The sequence below is a fragment of the Taeniopygia guttata genome, chromosome 20 (assembly GCF_048771995.1).
Source record: "Taeniopygia guttata chromosome 20, bTaeGut7.mat, whole genome shotgun sequence".
In the NCBI taxonomy this organism is placed as follows: Eukaryota; Metazoa; Chordata; class Aves; order Passeriformes; family Estrildidae; genus Taeniopygia; species Taeniopygia guttata.
Genome location: NC_133045.1, coordinates 9,477,131 through 9,501,072, shown reverse-complemented (window position 1 = coordinate 9,501,072; position 23,942 = coordinate 9,477,131). Strand labels below are relative to the sequence as shown.

The following is a 23,942-nucleotide window of genomic DNA, read 5'->3' as shown; positions in this document are numbered from 1 at the left end:
ATCACCTAATTCCAAGGGGCTGACACCTTCCACTGGAGCAGGTGGTCTAAAAGGAGCACTGGAGCATCTCCAGAGGACAAAGCAGCGTTCAGGGCAGGCTGTGGTGTGCACAGCCAGGCTCTGGATGGTGTGCTGGGAGGTGAGACTTCATCAGGCTACAGAGAAACAGCTCCCAGAGATCCATGTTAAAGGGCTGGCCCTGGGATGGGAAGGAAAATCATAGGATGATTTAGGTTGAAAAAACCCTCCAGGATCTTTGAGTCAAACCCTTCCCTAGCACTGCTAAGGCCACCACTAAACCATGTCCCCAAGTGCCACAGCTACACATCTGTGGAATCCCCCTGTAGGAGCATGGCAAAGTGCCACAACCAAGTCAGAAGAAAACCTCTTGCCCTGCCTCCCTTCTATTTAGGAAGCACATTTCTCAGAAATAAAAGCAGGATTTAGGAAATTTTTTTTTCAATATCCACCACTTCTGATATCAGTTGCCACTCCAAAAGCTCCTCCAGCCCTGTGCCCTTGCTTGTAACAGGAGTGCCAGAGTCCTGATCCAAACCCATGGACTGCAGGAATTTGAGCTGAAATTGGGTTTCCATGAAATAATTTGTCCCTAGTCCAACAAAGGATTGTGTATCCTCACACTTAGGAGCAAGAGTGAGCTTAAGAGCTTTTCTGGATTGAAGCCTCAAAGAACAAAAGCTGTCTGGAAATGCCAGGGAATGGAGATCAAGATCTGAACGCTTACAGTAGGAAAAGGAGTTAAATGTAAGGAATTGCTTGGGTTTTTTAACAGGCTGGCTCTAATCATTTAACTCAGGCTGAATAAAAGCCTTATTAATAATAATGACTGCATGCAAAGTTCTAGCTCCAATGTTCTGCTTTGTCCTCACCCAGAATGAATCACTTGGAAATGCTTGTCTGCATATTCTCCTCACCCTGCACACGCAGCCTCAGAGGAGCCAGATGTCTGGAGGAAAACCCAAAGTATTAATCAAGCCTGTGCACCTGCCAGAAGAGTCTGTTCCTGCTGGGATCCAGCTCTGCTGGGCTGAGGCTTTCTTTCAAAAAATTTGGTGGGGAGAAATATATTCATGCAGCTGCAGAAATGGTTCTTGGGAGAGAATCCTAAAGCCCACGGTGCAATTACAGTGCATTGGGAGGTAAATTAAGAGTATAAAATATTGGACATTTAAGTAATTCTTAAAATGTCTGTGCAGGCATTTATTCAGATCATGTTCATTGATTTTAATGTGAGGGAAAGTTGCTGTCTCATGCAATACCCACATTATTCAGATTGAAATCTGAGCACTGTCTCTCTTTCATCCCACAGGGTATTCCCCCAAAAGAGCCTCTGCTTCTTCCCCACCCTGGAGAAATCATTGCTAGTGAGCACAGAATAGAAACCTTCCTGATCCAGCCTTTATGCCTATTGGAAGATCAAGTTATTTCTGTTTCTTAAGCCTTGCTTTTCCGCAACCTCAAGAAAAATAAATTTCAGAAGCCAAGGAAATGCTGCATGGTTGGAGCATGCAGGAATTAAAATTCCTCTTGCCGAGGTCAAACTCCTCTGACTGACCTGGGCAAGTCACTCGATCTGAGGTGAGCTCTGGAACTGGGTTAAAAGAAAGCTGCCCCTATAAAATGTAATGCTGCATCTCATCTAAACATTCCTCCAGGGAATGTGATATACAAAAATAGGCTCTGGTCTAATTGCAGATAGGAAGATTGTCTCCAATCGGGCTGGTTCCTGCAGCAGACAGGAATAGTAGCCAGTTTTTCAAAGGTCTGTCCCAGAAGCAGATATTCAGTTGGAGACCAATGTTTCCTGCCCACAAATGATGAGCTCCATCCCCCTGAGCTCCTCCAGGTTCCCTTCCCCAGCACCACGAATTTCAGCACCTCAAAACCAAAAATCCTTGCTGAGAGCATCCTTAGGGAGCTGCTGCCACAGGGGCTCAGCAGCTCTCAGGAGCCATCTGAACTGTTCCATACCCACAGAAGGCAACTAAATAGCTCCAAATCCTTCTGCTGCCTTTAAAACCCTCAGTTTCCCCATGGGTGAGGCCCTTGGCTTGTGCTGCTGTAAAAGCAGGACCCCAGAACTGTCACTCTTGGGCTCCCTCCCAGCTAAGAGTGAAGAACAATTCCAGATACAGGAAATTTTGAAGGCACTCAGATGCCCCAGTCACTTCCCAGGGCCCATCCCCAGCCTCATTCGTTGATAGTTAGAAGACAAGGATGTGGTTTCTGAAAACCAGAGGCTAATGGATAACACCGAAGTGTAAAATGCAAGGATTACCAAAGCCTTGCTGATTTTGTTTGTTCATTTGTTTGTTTAATTAACAGTCTTGGGAAAAATAAGGGAATATTTGCAAACTGCCCATATAAAATCTAAGAGTTGTTAATTTCAACATCTGTTTAATTTTACCTCTCTTGAACCAGGTAATGAGCAGGAGCTCACAGCTAAGGTGCAAAATAATTGGCTTACAGCCTTTTGATTTCAGTACCCAAAAGACAATGACCTCCAAACTGGGTAAAAAAAAAAGTAACCTGAGTAATAACAGGAATGCCACAATAATTTGGATTGGTGTTCCCTCTCACCCACTCCAGCACAAATCAGGAATAATCCCCTGAAAGCCAAGGGGGCTGCACTGGCACAGGAGAGGCTCCAGCTCAGCTGAGTCCAAACCCTGCAATGCCTGAGAGACACCTGAGTTTGGCAAAGAGAACGCAGGATTAGGTCCAACAAACAGAAATAAAGGGCCTGTGGTAGTTTTGGAGCTCTGCATCCCTTCCCCACACTGTGGGATATCACGGTGCTCCACAGCAGAGGTGGCAGAACATGGTCCTGGTGTTTCCGTGCCTGTGAAGCTGCTCCTGTCAGCATGGGAACATTTTTTCCCAGGAGCAGCATCAGGGCCATGCAGACAGGCAGCCCAGAGGAGCTGCCCAGGGTGAAGGGACACAAAACAGACTTGGATCTTTGGAGAGCTCAGCATTTAGAAGACAGTGCTCTTTAGCCCTAAAAAATTGCTGAACCAGCCCAGTTATGCCGCAGGGAGAGAACATCACACCAGCTGCCAGTCAATCCCTGCTTAACTTCACCACTGACAGAACTATTTTGAGTCTCCCAAAACTGCAACTCTGAAAAGTCCTTTTCCACCTTTTCCTCTCCATCAGCAAAGTTTCCCTGAGCAGATTTGTGCTCCCCAGGGGCGATGGGACATCATCCTGCCACCACCCACATGGGCACCTCCTTGGCCCAGGGCAGCTCGTGATCCCTGCACAGACAGTGCCAGGTCTGCCAGGGCACAGCCTCTTTTTGCACCTGATGCATTAAACCCAGCACAAAAGGACAATTGATCGCTTCTGTCACCTCTCACTTCTTCCCTGGCATAGCCCAGGTTCTGCAGGTGGATGGCCAGGTGTGGATGGGAGCAGGAGAGCACAGCTCACACATCGAGAGCCTTTTGCAGAGGGAGAGGCTGCCCAGAGAGCTGAACCCTGCAGAAAGTGGAGGGAAGCCATGGCCCTGCCACAGGAAATCAAGGGAATGAGGGAGCCTGGTTTGAACTGGGCAGCTCTGGGGGCCTGCTGCAAGCAGGGCTGGGGCTGAGAGCCAGCACGTTCAGGTCAGGGATTTTGTGCTCACCTGGATACTTGCAAAAAAGGTGACATTACCTCACCCAAAACACCCCCAAAACCTCCATCAGTGGAAGAGGGGAGGAATGATGCGTGTCCCCCCCAGCTGTCCCTGCAATGCAGCAGTTCACTGCCAGCACAACCTGTTCACTTCAGTTAAGGCTACGTTCCCCAGCCAGTTCCCAGACCCCACGCCTGTCCCTCGCTGCTGCTCATTGCTATGAACCACCCAGACATGGGCAGATGGGAATCAGGCTCAGACAGCACCGAGCAGGTGGTGCCCAAACCTCTGTGAATCTCCTGACAATGGATGAGCCTCACACCATTGCCCTGTCTGGCTGCCTCCCTGTCTCTACCTAAAATTTGGACCTGTTGGCTGATTTTCATCAAGTTTGCCTCAGTGATGGGCAGCAGTGAGGATAAGAACCTCTTCCCCTGTTTTTGCCCCTCAAAGGAGGCTGCCACATGAGCTCCATGGGGCTGGCACACACCAGCCAGCCTGGGAAAGCCAAGAGCTCCCAGAAAGCAGCTCCCCCATGTTCCCCGCACAGCAAATGACAGGTTTGTTCCCTCTCCTTATTTCCCTGTGCCAGTAAACACAACAATAAATAGCAAGCTGCAGGAGGCAGATGATTGTGTGGTGAAAGGTGGAAAACATCTAAAAATGATTTAAAGCAGGGAGGAGAATAGGAAGAGAGGTCTGTGGATTATAATCTCTGAGGAGGAGGAGCTGCTTGGCTGGTGAAAAACAGCAGAGGAAAGGAAGATTTTCCTTCCCACCCTGCAGCTCCTTGCTCTGGGCGATGCTCAGGTCTTGTGTGCAGGTCCCTCTTTGCAAAGGTCCCCAGACTCAGCCCTGGCATGGGACCCCAGCAGCCTCAGCCCTGGGAAAGAAACAGGGGCAGTGCTGCAGGGGCTGGACCCTTTAAAAACTCCTAAGGAACAGGGACACATGGCATGGACACAGTAAAGCTGAAGAGAGATTATCTAGCTGCCATTTCAACACTCTGGTAAATCAAAGTCGATGGAAGCCATATGCTCTGCTGGGAAGCATCCATCTCGTTGCCAGGGAAACATCCTTCCCGTTTAAAATGGCAGGCAAAGGCTTGCAAAAACCTGCTTTTAACCCCCTTTTTCAGGCATGATGCAAGTCCCCCAGCAGCTCCCCCAGCCTTGCAGCATCGCTGTACTGCTGCCTGGGAGAGCTGCTGCAGCTTAGCCTGGGAACAGGAGAAGGAGATGGTGCTTCTCCCCTGGGCTCCAGAGGAAATCAGAGCCAGCCTGGCAGCAGTGAAATCCCACATCAAATTCCCAGCTTACTCCCAAGGCAGCTTCCACAGCTCATTCTCTGGAAAAACAGGGAATCACCCGCCTGGGTCACATCCAGCAGCTCCACTCGGGGATGTGCAGGTGCCTGGTACAGGCACACACAGATGTGCCCAGCTGTGGGGCAAGGGAATGACCAACAGCAGGACCACAGCTGGGTTTGTGCTGCTCAAACCATGTCCTGCAGAGCTGCAGGTACCACCCATTCCTCCCAGGCAGCGAGCACGGATCTGACCTTGGGAATTACGGCAATCCGCAGCCAGGACCGCAGGCTCCAGGAGCCATGGGAAAGCAGCACTGAGCTCAGCAGCTGGCTGGATCTGCAGCTGGCCCTGGGTCTGCTTCCCTGCATCTGCTCCTTCTCCTTGCTCCCTCTAAGCCAGAGGTACAGTCCTGGGTCTAACACGGCCAGGCTGCTTTGCCAGGGCCGCTCTCAGCTGCAGGAGGAGGAGATGGGGGATGTGGGAACAGCACTTCCAGAGCACAATTTATAACCTGGCACCGTGGAAGTCACAGTACTTGGAGTCACAGCATCCTCAGCCTGCTGCTAAACCAAAGCAGGAGCAGCTCCATCCTGGTTGTGTAACCCGGCCTCGCAGGACTTTCCCCATAATTAGAGGGCCTTTCCCTGCAGTCCCGTGGGGGCCATATGCTGCATCGTGAAAGGATGCTCAGAGCTCAGCTTCCTCTCCAGCACGTATTTTCAGTCTTCCCTAGAAACAGCAAAGAGCAAGAGGAAGCAGGAAAGAGGGGGGAAAAATGTTTAATTAATCTTCATTTAATTTCTGCTGTCTTGTAGCGAATGGAAAATAAGTGAGCAAGCCCGTCAGGCCTGTGCTGCTGCCCTGGGCTCTGCCAGCCCTGGTGCTTCCCAGATGGGATGGACATCCCACCAGGCCACTGCAGCCAGCAAGGCAATTCCTTACCGTAGTGAATTTCTCTGATTTTCAATGGCCATCACCTCCCAAAGGGGAGAAGAGCAGGGCCAGAGAGGACTGAACTCCCCTTGGAGGTTCAGCCTGCTTGTCTACAGCAGGCTGGGGTCTGGGCAGGTTCTCTCTGCCAAACGCACACCCACAAAAGGCTGTCTGCAAAGAGGGGAACCAAAAATGTCAGGTTTGATAGAGGTGCTCCCCAGGTGCCCAAGTTCTTGCATATGGATGGGACAAGTCCAGGGAGACCTACATTTGGCTATTCCAAATCTTGGGTGGAGACTTGAGGCTGGGATATGCCCCATATATTTGCAGATGTTTACATCCCCACCATCTGGTAAAAACAGTAGGATAGAAACAACTTTAGAGTCCTATTTATTTGTTTTATTCATACACTTCAGTTACCTTTTCCTATACTTATAACCCCAATTTAAAACCAAGTTTGATGCCTGCCAGGTGTTATCTAAACTGACAGAGGACAGGATTAGGTTAGATATTAGGAAAAAATTCTTCCCTGTGAGGGTGCTGAGGCCCTGGCACAGGTTGTCCAGTGAAGCTGTGGCTGCCCCATCCTGGAAGTGTCCAAGGCCAGGCTGGACAGGGCTTGTAGCAACCTGAGATAATGGAAGGTGTCCCTGACCATGGTAGCGGGGGTGGAACAAGATGAGCTTTAAAATCCCTTCAAATGCAATTCTATTATTCTGTTTATCCCATTTATCTGCTGATCCTCACACCAAGCCTCAGCAGCTCTCTCTGTGTCATTTAATATGACTTGAGGTGCTCCCACCACCCATAAATGCATCAAAAGGACGGTGCAGCCTCTGGATCTGGAGGGGCAGCTCAGAGAAAGTTTCAAATTACATCTGTTTTCTGTTGCAGAAAAGAAATACATCATCAGCTACAAAAGGTCAGTGCAGAAATTCTTCCTATCCCTCATTAGCTGGCATGACAAGCGAGAAGCTGCTAATTACAAATAGCATTAAAAACATCAAGATATTAAAAGAAGAAAACTTGGAGAAGAAAAACTCAATGCAGAATTCTGGTAAATTACAGACACAAAGCTCAGGAAATTCTCCTTCTCTCTAAGTCTTTTCCCTTCCTTACAGGAATAGCCATAACTAAGAAAAAGACCATGACAGAGATGTGCATCCTCTACCCACAAGAACCAAACCAGAGATCACATTAACCAAGTTTCTTTAGTGCTGATACGGATTAAATGCTCCGTTGCCTCAGGCTGTGGAGACACAGCCCTCATGAAGTGCCAGCAATTGAGTACAAGACATAATGACATGAGGACTTGTCCCTCTGGCTCAGGGTGATGCTTAATTGGGTGTGAAGTCAGCTTTTGGATGAGCACTGCCATTAGCACGCTGGCTTCTGTGCAGGTCCCAGGGAGGTGCTACTCCTTCCCCCCAGACTCATTTCAGGACAGCTTTCTGCAGGCATGGGGTGTGTCTGGAAAGGCCCATCCTGGGAAAAAGGACACAACAAAATTCCTGCACTGGCAGTGTCAGAGGAGCTCACCCTTGTTAGCCCATGGCACCTCCAGTCCCTGCTCTGATACCAATGGAAGCTTAGAGCCACTCAGGAACTCATCTCCTCTAAATAATGACAACCCCACTAAATCAAAACCCCAGCAGGATCAGCACAGAAACCTCTGGGGGAAATAAACAGGTACAAATCCCGCCTTCCCCTCAGCCACTAGGCACTGAAGCGCAAGAGCTGCTCCTGGACAAGGACATGCAGCACACTCAGGTCCCCACGAGCTGTCCCAGCAGCTCCACACCCCGAGATGGACAAACACCCCATGCAAGCTCCTACCCATGCTCCAAACAGCCATGCTCCTGCAGCCAGGAGAGACGGGATCAGCAGCACGGAGCTTCCAAAGGATGGAGCCAGTTTGAGGGTTGGTTTTGTTGCTCATTCAAGCCTGGAGTCTTTATATAGTGTCAGGGCAGGATCCAAAAGCGGAAGAGAGACACCCACTCCCAGGGAGTGTAACACACACACTGAAATAAATAGCTCCCTGCCTAAGGGGATGACTCAGGAATCTCACCACTCCTTAAAGCACAAATCATTGCTAATAAACCCCAGAAAGCTTGGAGGAAGGCCTAGCAAGAGGTCAACTGGGCAAGACTTGGCATTTCCATAAAGGAAAGAGGAAGGACCAATAACCACTGAAAAATAACAATATCCAGCATTGAGGCAATGGTCAGACCAGCCTAAGCCCTTCCTGCAGTATGCCTGCCTCAAAAGCAATGGCTAGTCCTTGTTATTGGGGAGAGGTTTTGTTTTTCACTGCCTCTCCTGGAAGCACTCAGGCTCAACCACCACATGGCTTGGAGTGGCAGGAGGGAACAGAGCCTCACTTCCCCTTTGTCCATCTATAATATACAGATATTTATATTTACCTATTTTGCTATCCTTTTGAGTGAAAGATGGAGTGCTCTTATATCCCTTTTTACATTCTTCAGATCAGGTAACGAACCTCCCAGCATGCATAAACCCAATTAATGGCCACTTTGAGACTCTGAGTTGAGCACAAGCCCATAAACATGCAGGAGAACATTTCCCAGAGCTGTCATTTCACTGCCACATATAACACCCCAACAGGAGAAAGTCAATAAGACCCATTCACAGCCCTCTACGTGCTGCATCTGTAATGAGCAGTGAGATCACAGCAAACTGTCCCTCTGTGGGTGATCATGTCATTGGGAAATGCCACCTTCACCCTCCCAGCCCTGCTGAGGTTCTCAGGCTGGCCAAAGCCAGCCCCACCTTCCTTCACAAACCCAAGGAGCACAGACAGAAACCAAACCACCAATCCAAAGGCAAATCAGGTGACAGGAAACGCTCTTAAAAAGTAAAGTGGAGCAAAGAGAACATTTACCACCAGTGGCCCAACAACTGTTTTATGCCTTTTCTGTGTCTTGGATGCTCAACACACCCAGTCTTCCAGCAGGAACTGGTGATTTTGACTTGATGGGCTGAACAGAAGCTTGTAGACTTCTACTCCCCTTAGGGGTGCTTGCACACTGCTGTAGTATTAACAGAATAGTATTTTCCCCTTTCTGTTCACTTTATCTATTCTTTGACTGATTTTTTTTCCTTTTTCCTTTGCACCCCATATTAGTTTTTTCCACCACACCAAATCTGCAAGAAACAGCCACAGCAGGTGCCCAGACACAACCTACTGCCCTCACACAGGAGACACACGAGGTGTCCACAAGTCACCCTTGAGCCAGGATTTCTGAGAGCTTATTTTTTTCCTGGGCATCGTGATAACTTCATGGAGAGTGACAGGCTGGCTGTGGAAGCTGCGTTAGGAGTGTGCTCATCCCTTGCAGTGCGTGACAGCAGCTCTGCTGCCACCCCAGCCCTAATTTGCTCCCACACTGTCACCTCCCCAGGGCTGGCAGAGCTCTAAACGAGAGAGCAGGACTGCCAGGCAGATCAGGGTTTGTTTACAAATGAGGAATTTGTGAATGCTTGGGAAAGACCCTCCGGAAGGCAAAATCTGTCCTGAAGAGACCAAGCACCAGCCACGACGGACTGCCAGGAAATTCAGATGGAGAGCAGTTGCCTCCTAACCCAGTGATTCCCTCTGCCTTTGCCTGTCCTCTTGTTTCTTTTCCCTGTCCCACCCTCCTGGGGGTGGCAGTAAAAAATGGAATAATTCTGAATGAAGATGGCAACTGGGCATTTCACTCTGAGACACAACTGGAGCTGCTTAGGAGTTACAACCAGTATCAACACGGCTTGGTGGCTTCTGATTTTTCCCAGTCTGGTGTTGCCGATCACAAGAGTTGAGCAGGGTTTGCCACAAAGATTCCTTTCTCAAAACCACTTCTCCAAAGTGGATCTCAGATCCAGGTCATCCCATTTCAATGTGGATCAGCCTCCTCTCTCCCCTTCCCCTTACCTGCTGGGGTGTCCACAGTGCAGTTCTGCCTTTGAACACCCCAGTTCCCACAGGCTGTGGCAGGAGGTGGGAAATGCCTCCTCTCACTCCTGTTTTGCAGTTTAAAATCATGCCAGGCTCTGTCTCCTCTCCTCCTTGCCTGCACTGGTCCCACCCAGCTCTCACTAGGGTTTGCAAGGGAAGTTAGGTTCCCTGTGCCATCAGCAGAGGGAATTGGGCACCTCCAGGAGGAAAACCTGCCCATCTAACCCTGCACTGAGGCTGCTGTGGGATTTCCATGAGGAATCCAGCACATATCTGAGCATCACCGAATTCACAGTGAAAGCTCACTGCACCTTCAACATCTGGACATTATAGATCCCAAGACAAATCAAGTGACTACTCAGTCACAAGGGCTTGCACCCAGCAACCCCGGTGACTCTGATGTAGCTTTAAATGACCTCCCTACAGCAGCAAGAGTGAGAGGTGAGAAGATTCCAGAGGTCTTCTTGCTTCCTCTCTTGGAAAAGGCAGCTCTTTGACATCCAATCTACCCAAAAAAAAATCATCTTATGGGTGCTTACCAACACCAAAACTTTTCCACACATCTAAAAAGCACATTAAAAGGCTGGAGCGATGCCAAAGAGAGACCAGAGAGTTCTGCAGGAGCTCTCTGCTTTCTCATTGATTGGCACTTGTACAGCCAAGAAGCCCCGAGGCTGTAAGGAGGCAGCTCTTGCCATCCCAGCAGCGCCTCGTGCGAGATACTCCCCGTCCAACACCACAAGTAATTATTGCAGTGCCTCGCAATAAATGCACACAACGCCCCCAGACACCTCTGCTGTCGGTGTCACAGGAGGCTGAGTTTGCAGCTTCCCCAGGAAAGGGCCATGAGAGCCCCGTGGGGAGCCGAGGTCACCACAGCTTCGGGGAGCTGAGCAATGTCGCACAACTTGCTCATCACACGGATTGCTCTGACTGGAAAACAAAATTTACATTGAAATATCTTCTCTTGCAGTCCTGGTGGAATCATCTTTTATCACAGGTAGCTGTCAGAACAGCCCAGATCTTTTTGTCTTGCCACCTGACTAGGAGCCATTTGAATGTAGAGTGGTGAAGGACCCTGCACCCACTGTCCTTCTGCACTGGTTTTGCCATCGTGTGTTCATCAAGTACATCTAAATACACTCTAAATGCATTCTAAACACATTCATGAAACACGGTCCAGACCACCACAACAATCTGGTTTTACAATGTGGCTCCTTTTGGACCACCAGGGATGAAAATTCATTGCATTATTCCAAAGAAATGTGTGTCTGAGTGCTGAGACTCCTCTCTTTGCTGTGCAGTGACATCACACCAGCAGGGAAAGGCCATTAATCTTCTGTAGGACCACCCTCCACCTTTCTCAGCTCTACCATGTCTGTTCCACAGGAGATTACATGGCAGGAAAAGGGACTGGCACATCTCCCTGCCACCACAATTTCAAGAACAATCTGTTCCTCAGGAACTAAGAAAACAGCGAGCATTTGGGCTACCTTAAAAAGGGTTATGCAGGCTAAGTGTTTGCCACTTAACTCCCAGAAGCCGAACACTAAATTTACATGTTTTTTATCCTTGAGATGAAGGATAAAACTGATGCCTGGCAAACTCTGTGCCCTGCTCACCCTGGACACAGTGAGCAGGGCACCTGTCTCACCCTGTTACCCCTTCCTTCTGCTGCAATGCAAAAAGAAATCAGGAAACCTGATTTTTGTAACTATATCTCTTTAAGCTATGCCCATCTTCCCTGTAGTACAGGATTTGGGACTTGCATTTTGGGTTATTCCTTTTTTAATACATCGAACTATTGCAAGACTCATCTGGTTGAGGGGTGTTGCACCTCAAAAACGAGGTCACGCCAGGGATCAGCTTGTTTTTCATTTCCTTAATGTCAGTGTGGGGTGAATTTGACGGCTGGAACGTGACACATTGAAGCGACTGAAATCAGGTTGCTCCCACCAAGCTCTGACTAAGCAGCTGGAGAGGAGCTCGTGAGGCATCCCACCAGCAAGGTCCCCTGATCCCTGGGGTGGACACGACCCCACAGCTCAGGGCAGAGCTCTGGAGGTCAGAGCCCAGCAGGTCCATTGAGCTCAGCACCTGTGGGAGATCCGTACTGGCCCCTTCATCCCACTCAGCCTGGAGGTGGGAAGGAGAATCCAAGAGAGGTCCCTGTATGTCACTGGTGGATGGGTTTTGAGTTGGTGCCATCATACCTGCCCAAAACTGCCCTGTCTGAGGGTGAGGGCTTGCCATGAACTCCTCAGGGTTTGGGGATGGACAGTCGGGACTGTCAGACCACATTCACAACGAATTCTGGTGTAAGACATGATCTGGGAATGAATCTATGCGAAATAACCACCAGTTCTGAGTGAAAGGAGTCACAAAAGAGGCCACTTCTGCAAAAAGAAACCCTGGAACTCCAGGGAAGCACCTCATCCCCTCTCTGTGCTCCCCCTGTGCCAGCCATGGCCATGCCAGGCTGCAGGCAGGGCAGGCAGGACAGTGCAGAGAGAAGTGGCTTGTCTGGGTGAAAAGGGAAGAAAAAATGGGATAGGGATGGTGCAGGGAAATTTGAACAGAATTAAACAGGGAGAAAATGTTCCTCCTTATTATAATTTAAGTCCATGCACTTGCTTAATTAACTAAATGTATGGTGCACAGTATGCAGATGAAAAATGCACCCAAACTATTTTTAACACAGTTAAAGAGATGCATTAGGGCTGTAAATTCTAAGCAGGAAATACAATAATTAGGTTGGTTCCTGAGCACACACCTATAAAAGTGCCTGAATCCAGGCTGTTTTCTTGCCACTGTCCCAAATGCAGCCTCCAAACCTGAGCAGCTCACCCAGGGATCAGCAAATGTGTCTCCAGACACCTCAGACCATGGGGGTGCCCAGTGTGAGCACCTTGCTTAGGCTGGCACAGAACAGTGATCCCTCCGGAAATAAGATGGCAGGTAGGGACAAAAAATCACTTTCAGTTATTACAGCCAGTTCTGTGCACAGGACAGGTTACAGAAACCAAGCCAAAAGGACTATAAGGAAAAAAAAAAACAAAAAACAAACCTTTCAGAGTAATGAAATGGAAAAGTTTCAGAAGCCAAATGCCCACCTGCACAGAGAACTAAACTGAGATCTAAGTGCTGCTACACCCCTCAAAAAGCCTGACCTGCTATTTAGGCACAGCTCAACTTTTCAAGTTTCAGCTCAGCCTTGAACAGAATGAAGCCATGTGCTGCAATGTTAAGGAGCTGTCAAAAAAAAAAAAAAAAAAGGAAAAAAAAAAAAGCGGGGGGGAAATAGAAAAGAAAGATATTTGGAGAAGGTGAGAAATGAAGGAGGCTCAGACTTCTGGGAGCCAGAGAGCACCTCTAGCTACACTCAAAAATGGGACCCACCAGGCTTAGCTGTCTGTGGGGTAATGCAAAACATATATTATGTATCATATTTATCAGACACAGAGCTCCCCAGAGCAGGTCACCCAGTTGTGTCAGTGTAGGAAGAGCTATTAAGTACAAAAATGAATCATAACACAGAAATATAAAACCGTGCTTTTGCTCACAGAGGTAAGAGCGCTTCTAGAGAGGCAACATCTGAGATGAGACCAGGGCTGGGGGAGTGAGAGATTCCCTGGTTTGAATTTCCCTGATTTCTTATGCAAGAAATGGTGCGAAAGGGAGTGATCGACAGCAGGAAGAGGTGGGGAATGAAATCAGAAGGATTGGATCTAGGATGCAGCACTGGAAATAAATGCAACCTGCACAGGCAGCTCAAGGCAGAGCCTCAATAGCCCTGTGCAGATCCAGCCTGGGCTTCTGCAGGCAGGGATTTAGCAGAGGTACTTACCCAGAGGCACCTCTCGTATTTATTAAAACATCTCTGTGCTGGGAGAGTCCCAGTAGTTTTTGTCCTGGCTTTGGTTGCAGGGAGCTGCCTGAGCAGCTCAGTCCCTGCAAAGGCAGCTGGGTGTGCAAGCATCCCTGTGAGATAAAACCCAGCCTTGCAGCATCACAAACTCATGCTGGAAATAAATCTGCATGCAAGGAAGTCCCTGTGAGCAGCAGGAGCAGGGAAATAGGGGTGCTGGCAGTAGAGAGGGGTGACTGAAGCCAGGACAGGACACCCTCCATCCACAGTCTCCTTCAGGACTCCCATTCCTGCAGGATGGGGGCTAAAGGTGGTTTTGTGTTCCAGGCTTTGGCACAAAATGAGGTTTGGGGCACGAGGAGACAGAGGGACCCCAATAGCAGAGGTGGGGCACTGCATTGGTCTTTGGGACATGGGAATGGTTCCAGCTCTTCCATACAAACTTTGTGACCTTGAGGCAGGCTTGTTATCCTTCCACACCTTTGAATAAGCTTTTTATCTGTCCTGTCTGTCTGCATTACTGACTTCCAGTTCCAAAAGCCATTCCAACGCTCCCAGACCTGGCACAGGCCATGCCAGGCTCACCCGGGCAGCAAGTGGGGATAAGTGATGCATGAGCTTATCCTGGCAGCTTTGTGTGAAGGTTCCCATATCCTTCAGCTCTTCAAAGCTGTAACAGCAAACTGCCAAGGCTAAACCTATCATGGGTATAGTACAGAAAGCTGGAGTCCATAGAAATTCCCCACACACTGTAAAAAAATGATGGTATCGCCAACTCTTCACAGACATTGGTGCAATTACCACCTCAGCCCTGAATTCAGCCTCCATTTCCCAGCAGGTGCGTGAGGGGTGGGGGCAGAGTTTGGTTTTGCACAGCTCTCTGGGGTGCCACAGTGGATACGAGTGGAGTCACAAGCCCAGAACAAACTCAGCTGCTTGGGCTGGGGGAATGCAGCTACGTGGTGAGAGCCAAGGGGCACTGGGAGCATCCTGGCACTGGGACAGGGCAGTTTGGGGGGACCCTGCTCCTGCCCTGGGAGCGCTCCTGGCTGCCCGAGCAAATGCCACCGCAGAGAGCCAAACAGCTCAGAAGTTCAGACAGAGTAGCTGAAGAAGCCAAAGATGTTTGTAAAGCCCTCGCAGTCAGAGCTACCCCTGCTGTTTGTCATTGGGCATTCAGCCCCTTCCATCTCTGTCACTGTCACCCCAGTGTCCCCCAGCTGGGGTCTCACTTGTATTTAACAGCACCTTGCACACAAACATCCCCACCCTCAGTGCACCCACAGGCACCCAGCTCCCCACACCAGCACTTGGCCCCTCCACACAGTTCTGGAAGATTTTGTGACACAAACCACCCACAACTCCAGAGGATGGATGAGAGCATGAAAGGTGCTCAGAATGCCCAGTGCTGGACTTCACACTCCCCATCGTAGCTGCAGCTGAGCTCCACAGATGCTCTCTCTTCTCCTCTCCCATTTCCCTGGGGAGAGCTTTCCCAAGGACCCCAACTCGCTGCAGTGCTCGGCAAACCTCCCCCTTCACCCAGCAAGGATCTCCCTGCTCCGACTGGTCCCACCAACACCTCCAAGGAAGGCCTCAATGTACAAAATGGCTGAGGAGCAGAAAGCACATCCCAACTCCTTATCTTACAGCAGTAAAACAGCAAAAGGATGGAGGGGAGGGAAAAAAGAAAAGGCCCCAAAAATCCTTTTGCCGTAGCTGATAGAGGAAAAGCACAAAAACAAAACAAAAAAACCATTGGCACCAAGGATAGGAGCATCTCAGCCTGAGCCCAGGCCTGCGGAAGAGCCCAGTGGGACTGTGGAAAGTCCCAGAGGGAAGGGAGTTGCAGTAACACCGAGATTTATCTTGACCCTCCCTTTGCAATCCTGGGAACAACGGGAAGTCATCTGCGCTCCTATGCAGCAATGCTTCAGGGATTCAGGGAATCCTTCTGCCAAACGCGGGTCAGCTGGGCCGTTTCTGCCCAAAACCCGGGTACCAGGGGGAGATGTGTACCCAGGGATGCTCCTTTGTTTACCGCTCGGCTGTACAGGCAGGGAGCCCCAGACAACGATTAGCATTTCTTTCTAGACACATCTCCCATTCAGACGCTTCCCACCGGGGACAAGAAATACCTCCAGAACCCTGAGCAGAGCCCCAGCACCAACCCCGGCCCCCGACCGACTGCAGCCACCCAGCAGGCAAAGATGGGGCCGGGGAGGGAAGGATGCTGGGGGGGTGGGGGGGAGGAGAGACGGTGCCTGAGCAGAGCTTTTTGTTCCTCTGCTCACAGCATTGCTATGGTGATTTCAAGCAAGACGGAGGAACAGTCGCTACCCATCACTCCCGCTGCTCCAGCCCCCTGCACCGACCGCATGAGCAGCCCCTTCCCCCGCAAGCAGGAGCGGGCAGGGGGAGACAGGGGCTCGGCGCAGCGCACCTCTCCTGGGAGCCACCCCCCAGCTCTGCAGGGGCAGCTTCTTCCCCTCCGCCCCCTTCCCCGGATGGCCATCACCGCTCCGTGCCCGGGCACCGCCTGGGCTGGGGCGAGGGATGCGGGATGCGGGATGCGGGATGCGGGATGCAGCGGCGGCCCGGCCCGGCTGATCCCTGGAAGGATGAGGGGAGCGGCTCAGCCTCCGTCCCCCGCAGCATCCCCGGGGCTCCCCAGCCAGCCCTGGCACCCGGCATCCCTTCCCCGCACCCGCTCTGCAGCTGGAGCATCCCTCCTCTCCGGCGCGTTTGGGGGCTCGGGGGATGGAGGAGGGCACCCCGAACCGGGGAGGTCTGTGCCATCAGCTTTGCCCCCCACCCTTTTACTCACACGTATGCGTGGTAAATGAAAGCCCATCCCCGCGGTCTCTCCAGCACATTGTAGAGGAAATTCTGCAGCTTGCGGTAAAAAGCATTCCTTTTGGGGGGCTTCCCGCTGCCCGAGACCCCGGAGCGGGGCTTGCTGAGGATGCTGCCCCGCTTGGAGCTCTCGGAACCGGCGATGAGGAGCGCTCCGTCCCGGCTGGAGTCCGGAGCTCCCGGGTCCAGCCCAACGAAGCCCACCTTGAGCTTCTTCTCCGCGGCTGGCCCCGGGTAGACGCCTCCGTTGCGGGATTTCTGCACCATGGTGGCGGCGGGGGGCGGCGGGGCCGGGGCGGCGGGGGGCTCCGGCGGGGGCTCCGCCCGCGCTCCCCGCCGCTGCTCCGCGCCCGGCGCAGCCGAAGCCGCAGCAGCCGCTGCAATCGGCTCCGCCAGCGCCGCCCCGCCGCCGCCCGCCCCCTTAACCCTTGGCATCCCCAGCCGGCAGCAGCCTCTCGCACTCCCCCCCTCCCTCCCACTCCCAAAAATCCGGGTTTACCATTCCTCACCCCTTCAAAAATAAAAATAAAATAAAATAAAATAAAATAAAATAAAATAAAATAAAATAAAATAAAATAAAATAAAATAAAATAAAATAAAATAAAATAAAATAAAATAAAATAAAATAAAATAAAATAAAATAAAATAAAATAAAATAAAATAAAATATAAAATAAAATAAAATAAAATAAAATAAAATAAAATAAAATAAAATATAAAATAAAATAAAATAATAAAATAAAATAAAATAAAATAAAATAAAATAAAATAAAATAAAATAAAATAAAATAAAATAAAATAAAATAAAATAAAATAAAATAAAATAAAATAAAATAAAATAAAGTAAAGTAAAATAAAATAAAGTAAAATAAAATAAAGTAAAATAAAATAAAATAAAATAAAATAAAATAAAATAAAATAAAATAAAATAAAGTAAAGTAAAATAAAATAAAATAAAATAAAATAAAATAAAATAAAATAAAATAAAATAAAATAAAATAAAATAAAATAAAATAGCAGCTCTGACCGCGCCCCCCACAAGAAAAGCAGTGTTTGGCATTGTTGCCCAAAAGCAGGGTCTAACATCTCTGACATCCCACCCTCAGATCAAGACACAACATCTTCCTGCGGCCCCCAGCCCAGTGTCTGGTCCCCAAACCAGGCGGTGGGACCCCCCTCAAACCACCACGGAGGGGGCTCCTCCTGCCCCCCAGAAGGGCTGGGCAGAGCCCTGCAATGGGGTGCCCATCCCCATGCTCCTGCTGGCAGAGGTGTCATCGAATCCGTGCCCCATCTCCGTGAGCCCACTCAGCAGCAGACCTGCTCGACCTCTCCACAAATCCCACGGTGCAAAGTCGTTCCCTTTCTCCACTCTTCCCAAAGGCCCATCCTGTCTTCTTGGTAGCCCAAATTCAGCATTCATGCTGAAACTGCACCATGATATGGTCACCAAGCTGTTCAGAAGCCAAGCTTCCAGCACAGAAAGTCCATCTCCAGATGTGCTGACCCTAATCAGCTCTTTAATGCCCCACTATTTACAGTCCAGCAGCAGCATTTCCCCCCTTACACCATGGCTGGATTCTGCCCCAGGAAATATTTCCTGCTGGCACACCTTCACTGGACTCAGGAGAAGACAGGCACACTGCAGAAGATAGGACAGAGGTGCCTGCCCCACATAATTATCCCATAGAAAGGGTTCTTTGCAGCACAGTGGGAAGACTTGCAATCAAATAAAGTGAAGCCCAGGATCATCATCTCCTTCCCAGTGACATTTCTATCCCCTACAACCCAAAAAATCACAAGTGATCTGTGAACTGCATACCTCTGCATGTTCTTTGTAAGTAAAACAAGGCTTTAGGACAAAACTTTTTGTATGTAAATTAAATAGCAAGCTCAGGTAAGCTGCTCCTTTCATCATAAATACCTCAATACAATGTTAGTAGAGAAGCAGCAAAATGGTGGCTGCAGGAGCCACCCAGGGCTGGATTTTGTTGGAAAACCAATCTTACCACTCTGTATTGATGCCAGCTTTTCCTGAAATTCATATTTAAATGAGAAAATCAACATAACCTTTCAGAGTGCACTTCTCAAGTCTTGGTTTTTTGGTCCTCTCCTAATTTCTCAGGAGGATCACAGTGAGAACTAATGGATAGGAGGAGCACTGAGATTAAAGCTGCTGCCTCTCACTCCCCAAACCCTGTCATGCACATTGAGAGAAGAGTGAGCTTGGAGCAGCCCTACATTTTTTATGAACAGAACCTTTCCTGTGACCCATATTCTCTCCAACACATGGCTGAAAGAGAATCCATCCCTGCAAGGCAGGCAGAAAACTAAAGCTGGGTTAAATCCTGGAAAAACAGATCTGCAAGTATGTCAGTGAATAAATTGCTCAATTCAATGAGGGGCCATGCTATTCATTATTTGTGAACACTTGTAAGATCATTAGTGTTCTTTAATAGGGTGGCCAATTACAAATGTGCCTGGCACTAATGTACAAAGTGCATTATTATAGATCCAGTGACGCAGTCCCAAAGCAGGAAATATCCCCCTCCACAAAAAGGCCAACAACAAACAAAGGAAGCAATTTTCAATTAATAAATTCAAGATTACAAATAGTCTGTGAGCCCTAAAGAAGAATCTAAATTCAACACACTCCTCTTTGCCTAATTAGTTGGTCATTCGCAGTGTCACACTGCAGCACAGATTTGGGTATCCTGCACTTCTGAGACCACCAGAAATGGGGGGTGGGAAAGGTAAAGGGTGGGATCTCACCCTTTCCAAGTCATGGGTGGGCTGAGGAAAGACACGGGGTGGTTGTAGGAGCTCTCAGGGATTGTTGCTTCACTCGGGAGGGAGGCAAAACCTCAAAGACAAGCAAGGCCTTGGCATCAAGGTTTGCCTCCTTTTGTGAACAGAGTGGTCTTTGGGAGGTGGAAAAGGCCTGAAATTGTGGACAAAGGCCTGTTGTAGCCTCACCCCTTCTTTCTTTTTACCTTGGACTCTTAGGGCATCTCTGACTCCTTTTTGATAATATTCCATGGGCTGGCACCACCAGATTCAGTGGAGTGTCCAGAAGCACACGGTTCTCCCCTTTCCACCCCCAGGTGCCACTCACAGGAGCTGTCCCTTGACCCAGCCTGGCCAGTTGCAGCCCTCAGAGGAGCAGCAGTCTCAGGGAATTACTGGGACACCAACATTTCCTGAGCTGTGATGTCCTGCACAGAGCCTAGAGCAGGTAGTTTTGGAGAGGGAGTCACTTGTGTGCCACTTCAGCTGGGTGGCAGAAGACAAGACACAGCCATTAACACCGGGAATTAATGAGGTATATAAAAGCAGCAGTGGGAAGGTGCTTTTATCTGATCCAAGGACATTATGTCTCCACAAACAAACAGAATTACTGAGTCAGTCCTTTGCTTTCAACACTGGTGATGGCTTTAAAACACAAACACCATGGCAGATAGCTTAGACCCTGAAGGTAGGATGAAACCCATCAATCCATGTTAAGACACAGAAAGTCCATGCTCTGTCCGCTGGCGATTTTTGAGACGTAGTAAGAAATTACTGGTGTGAAATATGCACAATGACTCCAGGGATAAATTTCTGCTTGAAACACTGAATGAGAGCCCTTTCTCCATTCCCACCCAGCTGGTGGTTTGTGTGAACTGTGCTACCCATAGCCTGGGTTTTGTCACTCACAGCTCTCTCCCAGAGCTATTTTCAAACCCTAAAGCAGATGGCTTTACCTCCCCTTGTACAGGATGCTGCAACATCCCAGCAATACTAACCTGCCAAGGGAAAAGACATTAACAACTCAATCTCTCTGTACCCAGTGTCCACCCATTTCATTCTGCTTCAGCTCCCCCTCACCTCCCACCACCCCCATCCTCTTCTCTGAGCAGAAAACAGACTCAAGAGCCCCTGTCTATTGATTATTCATGTTTCTTCCCTGCCTGACTCTTCCCAACACACAGCAAATCAGTTTTGGCTTTGAAACCAGTGGCCCTGACCCAAGAGAGGTTGTTTCATACAAGGAAGTTGACCTGGAAGGAGATGCTTCCCCAGCATAAAGTGGAGCCTTCAGGGGAAAAAAAGCTGTAGGAAAAAGCTGTGCACTAATAAAGAAATTACACATTTCCAAAGGAGAAAGGTGAGTGTGATGTTTCTGGCTGGAATAGAAGACAATGCTCAGCCAAAGCTTCCACATTTGGGATGAAGAGCTGTGGCACAGCTGCAGAGTACGTGCACATGGTGAGGACACTGGTGCAGAAGGACCACCTTGAGAGCAAGAGGGTTCAAACAGGGCAGAGAGCAAAGGCTGCTTTTGGCACTCAGTCACAACCACAGCATCAGCACTGATTTTTTAAAGTTGTTTTTTTTTTTAATCACCTGAAATTAAGATGTGCCAGATGGTTTTCCAATTCTAATCAAATCCGACAGTCATCTGTTCCAATGCTAATTAAGTTTCTATCAATTTTCATCAAAACTAGAAGCCTTGATAGACAGAGGCTCCCCAATGTTTTCTTCTTCCCCCCTCAAATGGGATTTTAAAGTGTATTCTTCTCTTTACCAGGCACAGGAAAAGGTGCCCATGAGGAGGCCACACCTCTCAGCCACTAAAAATCTTCAATCAGAATTTGCAAGCAACATGCTGATAGGAAGAAGCCAGGCTCCCTTCATCCTGCTGCTGACAGAGCTGCTTATCCTATATTATATATTTATTGGATGCAAAATTTCTGTGCCACCATCCATCTTCCTGCCCTGTTCTTAGACAGCACCGACCTCATTGAGGCTGCTCCAGAAAAGCCCAGGACAAATCCTGCTTGAGCTGCAGCTGGAAGTGTCTGACTGTATGAACAGAAATCTCCCTAAGTTACACTGAGTTGACTTGGGAGACACACATGCTCCACTCTTAACTAGAAATTTTTTTTCCTGCTTTCTAAGGGTGATTAAAATTGCTGAGGTCTAAATATTAATTTGAGCTGTGAAGACCTGACTCTAAGGAAAACTGTTTTCTGGAAAAAACAGCTGCTTGATTGGGCATGTGGAAGAAAAAACAAATGGGAAAAAAAAAAAAAAAGCAAAATTATGGTGAATTCTCTTGAATTAAATTGTATTACTCTCAAAGCACCCACGAAGCTGAAAGTAAGTCACAGAGGGACCAGCACCCAGCCCATTTCCCTGTCACCTTTAGGCTGCTTTGCTTCTGCCCCACTCAGTGCACACAGACCCTTCTCCTGGCAAATTCCCCACTGGCCAGGTCTCCTTCCCCATCTCTACTTTCCACACTTCCATCATTGCCCTCCAGCTCCTTCTCCTGCCCTCTCCTCCTCTGGGACCACATGTAATTTCTTTTCTTCATTTATACTGTTACCTTGAAGGTATTTTTAGCCCGTGACCACAGTTGCCCCTGAGCCTTCCTTTTCCCAGGCTCTGTAAATTTAGCTCTCTTAGTCATCCCTCACATCTCCCAGTGCTCACACTGTTCCTCCTGACCTCCTTGGGTTTCCACCTGCACCCACAAGGACCAAAGCCACACCATCAAATCGCCATCACCTCAGAGCTCTTTGACCTCATCCCCCAGGACAAAGCTGCTCCAGGACCTCCTCTCACACCCTGATGACCGCCACAAGCTCCTTGGGCACGGCCTTCCCACCAAGAGCCCCTTCCAGTGTCTCCAAACCGGCGCTGTGATCACCACAATACACAACTTACAGCAACAAAACTAAACTTGGTCTTGCTTGGCAGCTCTTCCAGCCTTGCCTGGTTTCAGGAGCTTGGAATCCAGCTCAGGACTGGCTCTGGTCCCAGTAAAGCACCTCCCAGAACCATAACTGCATCCTGGCTGCGACCCAGTCCCACAAAGCCCATTAGGTGCTTTGTTCCCATTCAAGCACCTGCCTCCCACTGACTTCAAAGCTGAATCAAAACCTGCATGAATATTTAGGGACTGGAGGTTGTCATCCGAAAAAAAACCCAAAAAAAACAAGCCCATACTGAAATAGCTGATTCTGACACATCATCTCTGCAAGGAGGGGCACATCAGATTGATCTGTGCTTTATCCTGACATGGAAGGGAAACCAGCTCAAATAAATAGGCTCCAGATGGTCCCAGGTGTCCTGGGCTGGGAGGAACCTTCTAGAGCCCAAGCTTGGGGGCATAAAAGGAGTGTTGGTGTGTAGGGCAGGAGATGCTGGGGCAGGATGAGAGGGGGATCCCAGCTCTGCTGGGGTTACAGCACATGGGGAGCTGTGCTGGATCAGACATCTCTGACGGAGATAATCCCATCCGGCCCTGTCCCAGGGATGGGGTGTTCCTTAGGGAAGAGCAGGGAAAGGCACTGGCTGGGAGGGGTCCTTCCAGCAGGAGGGGAGCAGCATGAGGAGATGCAAAAGCTCTAAACCTGCATGGAGAAAAAAAAAAAATTCTTTTTTTTAATGCAAAACTGTTTTTTTCAATTCTTTTTCTTTCTTTCTGAAATGTCAAAATCTACAGATTTGGCAAGTAAGAAAACCAAACCCAATTACTAAAATACTGAAAAGCTTTAATGCTAATTATTTTACTTCTTCATTACTGAGAGAGATTTAAAAAAAAACCTTCCAAATTAAAAAAAAAAAATCTGCTTTACATTTTTGCTATGTAATTTTTTTTTTCCATTTCAAAATATTGAAGAAAGAATATTAGATTTTGATTTTAATTGGGAGGACTGCTTTTGATCCATGTTTCAGGTTAAAAAAGAAATGCAAGTATTCTGTTGGGGAGCTGCCAGGCAGATGTGGCTGTCTCCATGCTCCTGCCTCTGTCACAGCATACCATGTGTCATCTGCAAAGAAAAACTCTTGAAATAACTAAATTCATAGTTTCTCTTCACTGTGGGCTTTTGCTGCAGGCTTTCTTCAGTCTTTCAGCCTGGACACCTGGGAAATCAAAAGAACGTGAAAGGGCAAGGGTTTATGATTTATTTATCTTTAACCTGAGGTTTTAAGGAAAGCTCGTGTACCTGCATCTGCATCTCTCTTCCCTCCTTTAATAACTGCAGAGCTTTTGGGCAATTTTTATCTTCTTTATTAAAGATAGGGGGGACATTTCAGATTGCTTTGAGTGAGAATATGTGATGAGAGAGAGGACAGAAATCTCCTCGCTGCAGGAGCGGGTGATGTGTGGACACGATAATAATGGACACCAGAAACCCACAGGACATTATTCAAAACATAAAACCATGGAAAAATGGACACCCCTGGTTCTAGAGATCATGAAATTCCCTCTGTGTGGGCTCACTTTGGATCCTGTATGGGAAGCACCTGCTAAACATCTCGGCTGTGGGACAGGGCAGGGTCAAGCACTTTGGGCACGTTTTTCCAGGTGAAAATGCGGG

The 23,942-nt window shown here is 48.7% G+C and overlaps 1 protein-coding gene across 12 annotated transcripts in view; it reads right to left on the bottom strand.

The window, feature by feature from the left end:
- KCNQ2 (potassium voltage-gated channel subfamily Q member 2) overlaps positions 1–16,941 on the bottom strand; it is a 72,931-nt gene extending 55,990 nt beyond the window's left edge. For 9 of the 12 annotated variants that reach the window (XM_030288780.4, XM_030288784.4, XM_030288785.4 and 6 more), the window contains exon 1: positions 16,542–16,940. In XM_030288780.4, coding sequence (XP_030144640.4) covers positions 16,542–16,837 — 296 coding nt within the window. In that variant the 5' untranslated portion in view covers positions 16,838–16,940. Of the gene's footprint in view, positions 1–16,541 lie in introns of all 12 variants that reach the window. The other 3 variants (XM_030288781.4, XM_041720238.2, XM_030288788.4) reach the window with 2 other exon arrangements.
- Positions 16,942–23,942: the final 7,001 nt, after the last annotated feature.